The sequence below is a fragment of the Primulina eburnea genome, unplaced genomic scaffold (genome assembly GCF_022965805.1).
Source record: "Primulina eburnea isolate SZY01 unplaced genomic scaffold, ASM2296580v1 ctg200, whole genome shotgun sequence".
Taxonomy (NCBI): Eukaryota; Viridiplantae; Streptophyta; class Magnoliopsida; order Lamiales; family Gesneriaceae; genus Primulina; species Primulina eburnea.
In genome coordinates, this window is record NW_027331037.1 from 83,036 (window position 1) to 97,194 (window position 14,159).

The 14,159-nt window shown below is 38.5% G+C and overlaps 1 protein-coding gene across 1 annotated transcript; it reads left to right on the forward strand.

The window, feature by feature from the left end:
- Nucleotides 1–5,350: 5,350 nt before the first annotated feature.
- Nucleotides 5,351–5,665, forward strand: LOC140820860 (uncharacterized; the record flags this gene model as incomplete). The annotated part of the gene is made up of 1 exon (XM_073181226.1): nucleotides 5,351–5,665. A coding segment is annotated over exon 1 (315 nt), but the record flags the coding sequence as incomplete, so codon positions are not given.
- Nucleotides 5,666–14,159: the final 8,494 nt, after the last annotated feature.

Here is a 14,159-nt window from a genome sequence, read left to right on the forward strand (position 1 = left end):
ACATGTGGAGCAAACTTCAACAAGGTAGAGAACTTGGTCACATATTCTATAATGTTCAGTTGACCCTGTCTCAAATTGGCAAACTCTGCCCCCTTGTCTTTTCTGTACGATATTGGGAAAAATCTTTGATAAAACTCAGTTTTAAATACATCCCATGTAATAATCGTACCTCGCTGCTCCAAGGCCCTCTTCATTGTAACCCACCAGCTTTGTGCAACATCAAGCAACGGGTGCCCAATCAATTTAATCCGGCGCTCATCACTATAATCCAGTGAATCAAACAGCAACTCAATGCTACCTAACCAACTCTCACACTCGACTGATGTCTCAGTACCCGTCAGAGTGGGTGGTTTGAATGACTGAAACCTCTTCAGCAAAATTTCCATTAGAGTCAGTGTTACATCCATTGGAGGATTCGATGTACTACCCTGTCTGGAATTCGTCTAGGAGGCATATCTGAAACTCAAAAGGATTAGTAATCCAATCCAACACACCTGTTTCAATTCAGTCTCTCCTCCGATCATCTTACTGCTGATCGAGAATCAATTCAGATTCATTCCCAATAATACATATTACAAAATCAAATCAGATAAGTCAAGTAACATGTATTATATACAGCAGTAAAGAATGCTAGCAATCATAAGCAAAGAAAGAAACACATTCTACCCCGCTCACTAGCTTCTATCTCAATCTCAAGAATCTACAGTTCCAGTACCTACAGCTCTGATACCACCTGTTGTGGGGACCCGGACGCTAATCAAGTTCTTAATCATGTTTGGGACTAATTAATCAATTATAAAACAGGGTCTAATTTTTTTTTTTTAAAATACAAAGCGGAAACGTAATGTAATTTACTCAAATTACATATTAAACATGAACATACAAATCTTGCGTTATCTACAAGAATTCAACTAGGTTCAACTACATATCAGTGCTGAATCCTATGTTGCTTCGAAGCCCGGATCTCCACGCTATCTAATCTTCTCTCATCCTCTTCTTGACCCTGATCCAGCCCCACCTGTTGTCATGCACACATACAAACAAGACAACAGCCGGATAACTCCGGTGAGATATAAATATCCCCGTATAAACAATGTAAACATGCAGTCATATAAAAGCATATACGAAAGCATATAAGAAGTATTCATAACATGTCTCAAATCAGAAACATAAATTCATATCAAACATTCAATAATCATGAATGGCATAAACAATGTAAATCAACATGTCATATCAGACTCAACTCCACCGACGCATCGTCTCAGACTCGACTCCACTGACGCGTCGTCTCAGACTCGACTCAACTCTATCCTAGGGATCCCGATGTCTGGATATAGGTAATTATATCGAATCTCAGTCGATAGGAATGAATCAATTCCTAAACGGCATCAATATAATTAATATCTCCAGTGTCTGGGCGAATCAGCCGCAGAATTGACGACTCAGTCAATAACCCGACGAATCAGCCGGTAATTAGGCGAATCAGCCCAAAATCAGACAACTCAGCCTGTAATTAAGCGAATCAGCTTATGTTTAGACGAATCAGTCAATCACCAGACGAATCAGCCGGTGACTAGGCGAATCAGCCTATAATGGACGAATCAGTCAATAACCCGACGAATCAGCCGGTGACTAGGCGAATCAGCCTATGACTCAACGACTCAGTAATCAATACATACAGTTAGTATCTAAGCAAATCAGTCAATGACTAGCGAATCAGCAGTCATTACATGCAGTAGCTATAAATCAATAGGCTACAAATATCAATCTTATCACACAGTAGCTATAAATCAATAGAATACAATCATAAGTCTGATCAATTGCGAATATCAATGCAATAAGTAAAAGTATGTGATTTAGGGAAACTCGAGTCAAACCTCACTCGAGTTGTGCAATCCCAACTCAACATTAATTTATACCTTTCTTTCTGATATTCTGGCTCTGTCGAAGTCTCGAACCCCAAGCCTGTCAATACTCAGTCTGACAATAACAATATCGAGGGTATGGTATCAATACACCACTCAATTAATATTGGATACAAACAGAATTCAATCAAATTCTGTTTCAACAATATAACTGTTAGAGTAGATGCCCTACAAGTCAACTGTTGACTAGGGATTTTATTGACTCAAGTGTAATAAACAATCTTTATTTTAATATAATTCATTATTTCATGGTTTGTTAATTCTTTATCTGTATACCCATGTTATCAAACATAGATAAAGACCTTGATTATACTTTAATACAAATGAATCGTAATTCGATGTTGAAACTCGTTTGTAAATACTGTATGATCTAAATTCGTTCCTAGTCGATTCAGCCGCCTAAAACATGGATAAAGGTCGCTTGAGCTTGAGACTAGCATCTGTGATGTTGTGTACTACGTTTCTTAGTAAGGGCATAGAGATGTCCAAACATGCAGATGGGTAGTCATAGGATGATTATACCGAACAACCCTCTCTCGGACTTTCCAAGTGGTTATCATTCATCGAGAGGATAAGTCCGTGGTTATGATTGTACACCATTAGTCCTTACGACCCGGGACAACACTGAGGCTCTATATGCTAGGGCTGTGCTTTGACTCGTTTACCGGCTCCAGGAGAGTCATCAGGTGGCGAGGTTGGGTACAGTTGCGACACATATAGGAGCCAGTGCATTGTAGTCGGGGATTCACCGCTCACCTACGGGTGTGGATATCCTATGTGATCTAATGAAATAATAGTGCATGGAATCTCTGGCCAGAGTATGAGATGTACATTAGAGAAGGAGTTCTTTAATAGTACACGCGATGCCACTATTATAGTTATCACATAGTTATCGAATTAATATGCAACCCTCGATGAACCAATGGTTGCAGATTCGATCGGGATATATGAGATGAAGGGACCGTACTGTACGTTAATCATAATGGACTGGTTCTTGCAGGCACTATCAGTGATACCTAGGGGATCATGGGGCGATGCTACTAGACGCTCTTACCATGATCCGATGGATGCAATCAGAAATCAGTTCTGACATTCTTGATCAAGGTGTTGATGAAAAGAATGGGGCTAACTAGGGTAAGCCCGAATAAAGGATTATGTCCTGAATCACAAAGAGTTGTGAACCCACGGCTAGCTGTATCCCTGAACCATTGAGGGTCACACAAGTACTGGATCGTTTGTTCCCGTTGAGAGAATAAATTCAAGGAGTTGAATTTATATTATGATATAGTAAATTCAAGGAGTTGAATTTATGATAATTAAATTTTGAGAAAATAAATTCAAGGAGTTGAATTTATGATATAGTAAATTCAAGAAGTTGAATTTATGAAATTTGGAGAGAATAAATTCAAGTAGTTGGATTTATAAAATTTGAGGATTTAATTTATTAAACTCAAATGTTGGGTTTATTAAATATTAAATTTTGGAGGTAATGTAAATTTAAGTAGTTGAATTTATAATTTAAATAATAAATTCAAATGTTGAATTTATAATGTATTTAATTTATTAAGCTCAAAAGTTGAGTTGATTAATTAATAAATTAAATATGGTGGATAATATGTTTAATGGGCTTGTAGGGGTACAAGTCCAACATATTAAATAATTAAAGTTTTAATGGACTTTGATTAAATTAATTAAACTAGTTGGACTAGTCCAATTAATTAAATCAAGCCCGTTAATGTTAATTATGTAATTAGGGTTTAATTTAAATATAAATAGCACATGAAAACATCTAAACCCTAGCCACCACCACCAAATTCACGTGAATAGCCTCCACCACAATTCAAAAAGTGATTCTCGGCAATCACAATTCAAAAAATTCCTCCAAATTCTTTTGGCAATTTTTCAAAGAAAAGAATTTTGAATTATCTCTCAAAGTTCAATCTCTATGCAAAAGTTCTTCTAAATTTCTAGTACAATTTAGAAGAGGAACAAATCTTCTAGTCGTGGACCTAATTAGAAGAATTGAAGAAAGTTCGTAGGGATTCATCAAGAGCTAATCCGTTCATACCGGATTAGTTGGAGCCAAGTGATTTAATTCACAAAGGTATAATTTTCAACTCCCTATGAATGTTTTGTTAAAATCATACGAGCGTCCAAACAAATTTTGATTGTCAAAATAAATAAAAAATTTTAAAACTTCCGCTGCGTTTGGGCGTGTAGAAAACCGGATCCAACAGTGGTATCAGAGCCAGGTTTTCTAAATCGTATGATTTAAATTATATTGAATAATTTGTTTCTAACCACACAAGAAAATTTTCAGAAATTTTGATGCACCATAAAAATTAAATTTTTCGGAAAAACAAAAAAAAAAAAAAAAAAAAAAAAAAAAAATTTCGCGATCTGCCCGGAACTGTTCCGGGCAGACCCCGCGCAGGGTTGCGCGCGCAGCGCGCAGGAACGCGCAGCGCGCGCGCGCGCAGAGCGGCGCAGCGTGCGGAACGTCCGCACGCTGTGCGCCGCCCCGCGCGGCGCACAACGCGGCGCAGCGTGCGGAGCTTCCGCACGCTGCGCGCGGCGTTGCGGGCACCTGTGCGCGCCTGCGCGCACAGGTTGCTGCCACTGCCCGAAACGTTCGGGCAGCGGGCGGGCAGCGGGGGCGACGACCCGGGATCGTCTCGGGAAGCGTGCAAAATTGATGGGATTGAATTGTTTGGGCCTAGGGTGCAATTTTCTGATTTTTCAAAATTATGGGAAAAATTGATATTTTTGAAATTGATTCAATTTTTATTTTGGAAAATTAATTTTTGGAAAATTAATAATTTTCTTGTAAAATAAATAATTAGAATATGATTTTAATTATTTATGGTAAAAATGAGTTTTATAAGAAATCAATTATTATTGATTTAATTGGAAATTAAATAAAAGAGTTTATTTAATTTATTAAATTCTTTAATAATTGTGGTGGTTAGTGATAAAATTATTAGATATATGATTTATCAATTAATTAAATTGTTTAATTAAATTGATGTTAATATTTGATATTAAATGCATGAAGGATGATCGAGAGCCTTGACCGTCCACTACAATTCAATATTGATGGGTTGGTTTGACACGTGAAAATAAACGACGTCATATTATTGGGTCCTTATTAAACGTGAGGCAAAACACGTGGAGGTTGCATAGGGATGCAATTGGACTCTACCTTTTAGAAATTATAATTGGCTGATATTATTCGGGATTATAATTGTCTAATTGGACTCTACGTGCCTACTAAGGAAATACGATTTCCCTTTTTCATCAGAGGGTGGTGGAAATGTCAAAATAGTGGGAGGGTAATTTATAAAATGAAATCCATATTTTATATCTTAGAATTATTTTAAAATTATCAGTAACATTTATCTGTTTTCATTTTCAGTATATATACGATGTCTACTCGTAACCCGCTTTCAATCATTCTCGATCAAAACAAATTGACTAGCCCTAACTATAATGACTGGTTTCGAAATTTAAAGATTATTCTGAACTCGGAAAAGATTCTGTATGTGCTTGATAAGAAGCCACCGAAGGAAGCACCTTCAAATGTCACTCCGACTAAATTGGCTGAGCTTGAAAAATGGTGGGACCATGACATTCAAGCTAAGAGCTACATGTTGGCTTCTATGTCGAATGAACTGCAGAAGCGGTTCGAGGAGGCTGTGAATGCTGCTGACATTCACTTACATCTGAAAGAATTGTATGCTGTACAAACTCGTTCAGAGAGATATGCTGTTGTTAAAGAACTCATGACTACACGCTTGCGAGATGGGGCTTCGGTTCATGAGCATGGTGTTAGGATGATTGGGCTCATCGAGAAGTTGGTGGGACTCGACTTGGTTATCCCTAGTGAGCTCTCGACTGATATTCTCTTGCTGTCTCTGCCCTCTTCGTTCGATGGATTTGTGGTTAACTTTAATATGAATAAGCTTGAGGCCACCCTTGAAGAGTTGGTCAATATGCTTACTAGTTATGAGGCCACAATCAAAAAGGATAAGCCTGTTTTTCTAGTGGGTTCTTCGTCCGGCACGAAAAAGGGAACCCCATACAAAGGCAAGAAGCGTTCTGCCCCTCCAAAGAAGAACAAGCCTAACAAAAAGCCATACAAGAAACCTAATCCGGGGCCCACAAAGCCTGACAAGTCAGAACAAATATGTTTCCACTGCAACAAGCCTGGACACTGGAGGCGTAATTGCGCGGAGTATCTTGCCCAGAAGCGTTCTGGCCATGGTATGTTTTATATTGAAGTTAATGTTTCTATTAATTCCTCTTCTTGGGTATTGGATACCGGATGTGGTTCTCATCTATGCAATGATTTGCAGGTGATGGGAAGAAGCAAGAGGCTTAGAGATGGTGAGACCTTTCTAAGACTAGGAAATGGAGCAAGGGTTGCTGCTACTGCCATTGGAGACGTTACTTTAATTTTGGACAATAATTTTAAGTTATTTTTGAGAGATTTTTTATTTGTTCCTGAATTGGTTAAAAACATTATTTCTATTTCTATGCTTGATAGGGATGGTTATTCTTGTGTTTTTGCTAAAGGTGTTTGTAATTTATACAAGAATGAATGTTTGATTGGAACTGGAGAATTAACAAATGATCTCTATAACTTAAAATTGAAAGAGATTCCTTTAAACAATGTCCAAGCGCATACGAAAACAACAACAAACAAAAGAAAAATAGAAAATCCAAATCCCGCACAAATGTGGCACGCTAGACTAGGTCATATTTCTCAAAGAAGGATGCACAAGCTAGTGGGAGAAGGCATGTTTGACTTGTCAGACATAAATTCTCTACCTACTTGTGAGTCCTGTCTAAAAGGAAAAATGACTAAGACTCCATTCAATGGAAAAGTAGAACGTGCACATGGTCTATTGGATTTGATCCATACAGACGTTTGTGGCCCGCTAAGTGTTAGCACAAAATTTGGGCATTCCTACTTCATTACCTTTACTGATGACCATTCGAGGTATGGGTATGTTTATTTGATGAAACATAAATCTGAAGCATTTGAAAGGTTCAAAGAGTTCAGATCTGAAGTAGAAAATCAGCTAGAAAGAAGTATTAAGGCACTTCGATCTGATCGAGGTGGAGAATACTTGAGTGCTGAATTTTTGGGTTATCTAAAAGAGAATGGGATTCTCTCACAGTGGACTCCACCAGCAACACCACAATTGAATGGTGTTTCTGAACGTCGTAATCGAACATTGATGGACATGGTTCGATCTATGATGGGATTCACTGAATTGCCTACAATGTTTTGGGGTTTTGCGCTTGAAACTGCGGCAGTGTTGTTGAATAATGTCCATACTAAAGCAGTGGATAAAACACCATATGAGATATGGATGGGGAAACCTCCCAAGTATTCTTACTTGAGAATATGGGGATGTCCTGCTTATGTGAAGCAGACAGTGGGAGACAAATTGGATAGTAGATCCACTTTGTGCTACTTTGTAGGATATCCAAAGAATTCTATTGGATATTATTTTTATCATCCTAATGAAGCAAAAGTGTTTGTTTCAAGAAATGCCACCTTTTTGGAAAGGGAGTTTCTATTAGATAGAAAAGGCAAGATGATAGAACTTGAAGAAATTCAAGATACTCCGTCAACTTTAGAAGTTGAACCTAATCCCCTAGAACCAGTAGTTGAAGTACAAGCTCCTAGAAGGTCTGATAGAGTTATTAGACCACCTGCCAGATATACACTTCTTCATGAACAAGGCCATGATGAGCCTTGTGTTGGATGTGATCCAATGAATTTCAAAGAAGCAATATCTGATACTGATTCAACCAAATGGCTTGAAGCCATGCAGTCAGAAATGGACTCTATGTATTCAAACCAAGTCTGGACATTAGTGGATCCACCTGAGGGAATCGTTCCCATAGGATGCAAATGGATCTACAAAAGAAAGCTTGGGGCGGATGGGAAGGTACTGACCTTCAAAGCAAGACTGGTTGCAAAAGGTTATACTCAAAGGCAAGGAATTGACTATGAGGAAACTTTTTCACCAGTAGCTATGTTTAAGTCCATTAGAATACTACTAGCCATAGCAGCATGGTATGACTATGAGATATGGCAAATGGATGTAAAGACTGCATTCCTCAATGGAGACATCAAAGAAGAAATTTATATGTCTCAACCTGAGGGATACACATCAGTAGGAAGTGAGCATAAGGTATGCAAACTTCAGAGATCAATATATGGTCTCAAGCAGGCATCGAGGAGTTGGAACCTCAGATTTGACAGCACTATCAAAGAGTTTGGTTTGGCTAAAAATCCTGAGGAACCATGTGTGTACAAGAAAGTTAGTGGGAGTGCAGTGACATTCCTGGTACTTTATGTTGATGATATCCTGCTCATTGGGAATGATATAGGATTACTGCAATCAACTAAAGTATGGTTAGCCAGTAAATTCTCCATGAAGGACATGGGTGAAGCATCCTATGTATTAGGAATACAAATCTATAGAGATAGATCAAAAAGGATGTTGGGGCTCACCCAAGCCACATATATCGATACCATTATAAAACGATTCTCTATGGAAGAGTCCAAGAGAGGATACTTACCAATGTGTCATGGTATTACTCTATCTAAAGCTATGTGTCCCAAAACTGATGAAGAGATAGAGATGATGACACGTATTCCATATGCGTCAGCCATTGGTAGTATCATGTATGGTATGATATCGACACGTCCTGATGTTGCTTACTCTTTGAGTGTTACAAGCAGATATCAGGCGAACCCTGGTCCAATGCATTGGAAGGCCGTGAAAGATATTCTTAAGTACTTGAGAAGGACTAAGAACTTGTTCATGGTCTATGGGGGTGGAGAATTAAAATTGGAAGGCTACACTGATTCTAGCTTCCAATGTGATGTAGATGATTCGAAATCGACCTCTGGTTTTGTATTCATGCTTAATGGTGCGGCTGTCTCTTGGAAAAGTTCCAAGCAAGACACCGTTGCGGATTCCACCACTGAAGCTGAGTACATTGCTGCATCTGCTGCAGCGAAAGAGACAGTTTGGATGAGGAATTTTTTCCAAGAGTTGGGCGTTATTCCTAAAGGAGTTGATCCAGTCCCGGTGTACTGCGACAACACTGGTGCCGTTGCGCAAGCAAAGGAACCAAGGTCTCATCAGCGATCCAAACATGTACTGAGGAAATTCCACATCATCTGGGAGATTGTGGGAAGGGGAGACATATCAGTCGAAAGAGTCCCCTCTGCAGATAACGTTGCCGATCCACTTACTAAGCCCTTGCCAGGACCATTGTTTGAGAAGCATCGCGAAGCAATGGGATTAAAGTTTATGGGTAGTTGGCTCTAGGGCAAGTGGGAGATTGTTAGAGTAGATGCCCTACAAGACAACTGTTGACTAGGGATTTTATTGACTCAAGTGTAATAAACAATCTTTATTTTAATATTATTCATTATTTCATGGTTTGTTAATTCTTTATCTGTATACCCATGTTATCAAACATAGATAAAGATCTTGATTATACTTTAATACAAATGAATCGTAATTCGATGTTGAAACTCGTTTGTAAATACTGTATGATCTAAATTCGTTCTTAGTCGATTCAGCCGCCTAAAACATGGATAAAGGTCGCTTGAGCTTGAGACTAGCATCTGTGATGTTGTGTACTACGTTTCTTAGTAAGGGCATAGAGATGTCCAAACATGCAGATGGGTAGTCATAGGATGATTATACCGAACAACCCTCTCTCGGACTTTCCAAGTGGTTATCATTCATCGAGAGGATAAGTCCGTGGTTATGATTGTACACCATTAGTCCTTACGACCCGGGACAACACTGAGGCTCTATATGCTAGGGTTGTGCTTTGACTCGTTTACCGGCTCCAGGAGAGTCATCAGGTGGCGAGGTTGGGTACAGTTGCGACACATATAGGAGCCAGTGCATTGTAGTCGGGGATTCACCGCTCACCTACGGGTGTGGATATCCTATGTGATCTAATGAAATAATAGTGCATGGAATCTCTGGCCAGAGTATGAGATGTACATTAGAGAAGGAGTTCTGTAATAGTACACGCGATGCCACTATTATAGTTATCACATAGTTATCGAATTAATATGCAACCCTCGATGAACCAATGGTTGCAGATTCGATCGGGATATATGAGATGAAGGGACCGTACTGTACGTTAATCATAATCGACTGGTTCTTGCAGGCACTATCAGTGATACCTAGGGGATCATGGGGCGATGCTACTAGACGCTCTTACCATGATCCGATGGGTGCAATCAGAAATCAGTTCTGATATTCTTGATCAAGGTGTTGATGAAAAGAATGGGGCTAACTAGGGTAAGCCCGAATAAAGGATTATGTCCTGAATCACAAAGAGTTGTGAACCCACGGCTAGCTGTATCCCTGAACCATTGAGGGTCACACAAGTACTGGATCGTTTGTTCCCGTTGAGAGAATAAATTCAAGGAGTTGAATTTATATTATGATATAGTAAATTCAAGGAGTTGAATTTATGATAATTAAATTTTGAGAAAATAAATTCAAGGAGTTGAATTTATGATATAGTAAATTCAAGAAGTTGAATTTATGAAATTTGGAGAGAATAAATCCAAGTAGTTGGATTTATAAAATTTGAGGATTTAATTTATTAAACTCAAATGTTGGGTTTATTAAATATTAAATTTTGGAGGTAATGTAAATTTAAGTAGTTGAATTTATAATTTAAATAATAAATTCAAATGTTGAATTTATAATGTATTTAATTTATTAAGTTCAAAAGTTGAGTTGATTAATTAATAAATTAAATATGGTGGATAATATGTTTAATGGGCTTGTAGGGGTACAAGTCCAACATATTAAATAATTAAAGTTTTAATGGACTTTGATTAAATTAATTAAACTAGTTGGACTAGTCCAATTAATTAAATCAAACCTGTTAATGTTAATTATGTAATTAGGGTTTAATTTAAATATGAATAGCACATGCAAACATCTAAACCCTAGCCACCACCACCAAATTCACGTGAATAGCCTCCACCACAATTCAAAAAGTGATTCTCGGCAATCACAATTCAAAAAATTCCTCCAAATTCTTTTGGCAATTTTTCAAAGAAAAGAATTTTGAATTATCTCTCAAAGTTCAATCTCTATGCAAAAGTTCTTCTAAATTTCTAGTGCAATTTAGAAGAGGAACAAATCTTCTAGTCGTGGACCTAATTAGAAGAATCGAAGAAAGTTCGTAGGGATTCATCAAGAGCTAATCCGTTCATACCGGATTAGTTGGAGCCAAGTGATTTAATTCACAAAGGTATAATTTTCAACTCCCTATGAATGTTTTGTTAAAATCATACGAGCGTCCAAACAAATTTTGATTGTCAAAATAAATAAAAAATTTTAAAACTTCCGCTGCGTTTGGGCGTGTAGAAAACCGGATCCAACAATAACATCATAAACTCAATATATCCAGCCCTATTATATCAGTCAGATATCAATTCTAATATCTCATAATCGATAATCACTCAATCTGGATATCAATTCTTATTCAATCTCATTCTGAAAATCATAACAAGTTCATATTCAGTCCGTTCCTTAATCTGACTTCGATTCTATGCTGTCTAACATGTCAAGAGCAACATATATGAGTTCCATTCAATTCTGACAATACCATAATTTCAAAGCATGTCAAAACGTAGTAAAACTTACGTCCAGTTGTAGTTTACGTTGCTAGGAACTCGATACCGAAATCGGATTCAAAATCGGACGGGCGGATTTCTCAGAAAAGGCGTAAGGATTTTCAGAACCTCTCTTGCCCCTTTTTTCGATTCTTCGTTTCTCAGGAAAGCTTTGCATGCATCTATATATATCTATACACTTCGTGCATGCAACAAGACAAGTGGTTCATTTTCCGCAAGACACGCAACACCGCGGGTGCGGTCACGTTAGCACCGCGGGTGCGGTCTTGCACCGCGGGTGCGGTCTCGTAAGCACCGCGGGTGCGGTCACCCTACTGTATCGATTCTTTCAAATTCCCGTAGCACCACCGCGGGTGCGGTCCTCCCCTTACCGCGGGTGCGGTCTGGCATGCTCATATATTTCATAATTTTATTTCTGAATACATTTCTCGGTGTCCCGATTGATCCCGTCATAATCACATGAAATGATAAATCAATCATCGTTAATTGCAGTGATTAATTCTTGGGCATTACAGACAGCAAGAAAGGTATAAATAAATGTTGATTCGGGATTGCACAACTCGAGTTAGGTTTGACTTGAGTTTCCCTAAATCACATACTTTACTTTCTTGCATTGATATTTGCAGATTATCAGATTGATATGTGCATGTATTGACTTAGAACAGAGTCAGAGTCCGAGTCTAGGGCATACAGCCTAGCTAGGCCAGAACCGCCGAGTCTTTTTCAGAACCGATAAGACTCTAGACTTACGGTGTATCGAAGAGCCTTAGATGTAGATCGACGTCTATCTCAGACACTCGATACAGCATACCAAAGTCTAAATTAGATTGGGATCCCTAGATTTGAGATAAGATAAGATTAGATCACGAGTCATTAATTCATGTAATCAGACTAGATACATGTTTTGATGTTGTTTATGCTTTTATATATGTTTTATATGATTGCATTTAATACATTGTTTATACTGGGATATTTATATCTCAACGGAGTTATCCGGCTGTTGTCTTGTTTGTATGTGTGCATGACAACAGGTGGGACAGGTACAGGGTCACAGAGATGAAGACAGACTGAGATTAGAGTGGTGATACCGGACTTGGACTAGAGCTAGGGTTTAAACACTTGATAGTAGTTGTTGAACCTGAGTATGTATGATTGTATATTTTATCAGATTTGTACTTTTATACTGATATGTTTAGGAGTTTGATTCCATTACCTTCCGCATTTTTAAAAAAAAAAATTTAGACCCTGTTTATTATAATTGATTAATTAGTCCCAATGATGATTAGGAACTTGATTAGCGTCCGGGTCCCCACAAAGATGGGGAGAGATTCTATTTTTGTTGTTGTGGATAAATTCTCTAAGATGGCAAATTATATAGCTCGTTATAAACCCGATGATGCTTCAAACATTGCGGATTTGTTCTTTAGAGAAGTCGCTATGTTGCATGGCATGCCTAGGACTATTGTTTCTGGTCGCGATGTTAAATTCTTGATTTACTTTTGGAAGACTTTATTGGCTAAACTAGGCACAAAATTGTTGTTTTCTACTACTTGTCATCCTCAAACGGATGGACAAACTGAAGTTGTCAATAGAACTTTGGGAACACTTTTGCGTGCTATTCTTAAGAAGAACTTGGATTTACATTTCTATGGACTTTGTAATAGCCGAGCCCGGTGTACGGTACGATTTAAGTTTCGTATGTTATTTGGGTTTTGTGATTAGATGTTTATAGTTGTGTTTTGGACCCTAGTATTATTGGTTATTGTTTTATTGAGGTGTTAGCTGGTGTTGATCGTTCGTTTCAGTGTTTCGGATCGATTTTAGTTGATTTAGTACTGTTCATTGCCGTAGCAAGAGTTCACCCGTGCTCTTAGAGGAGTGCCCCCGCGGTGTACTATTCATCATTTTGGTTTTGGAAGACCGTGGCATCACCGCACCCGCGGCAGTGTAAGCACCGCACCCGCGGTGAGACCGCACCCGCGGTAATTGTAGCACCGCACCCGCGGTCTTAGTGGTCCAGGAAATGTTTGTTTGGTCGAATCATGGCGCACCCGCGGTCATCGTGCATGGATTTATTTTGTTGTGCCGAGAGCTCACCGCACCCGCGGCCCTAGTGTTGTCGCACCCGCGGTATAGGTATGGGCGAGTTTTTAAGTTACTTTTTGGAGTTGTTGGCCATACCTTATCCTCATCTTTCCCCTTCATTTCGAGATTTCCTCTATAGAACAAGGGTTTTCATCCATTTCTTTTGCTTCCTACCTTTGATTCTTGGATTTGTTTGGATTTTCGACTTGAGATCGACGTTCTCCTTGGTGCTAGGAAGCTTAGGTAAGTTTTTGGTGCGATTCTATTAAGGTTGTGAGTTAAGAGTTTACTTAGGTTTGATGTTTTGTTGGTTTAATGGATTATTTAACTTGTATTTTTGGATATAGAGTTGATTTTGGTGTTGTTTATGGATTATTGTTGTAGGTGGTGAACCAAGAGCTAAGTTTGAGGTGTTCTATTGGGTTGTAAGTGGAATTTCA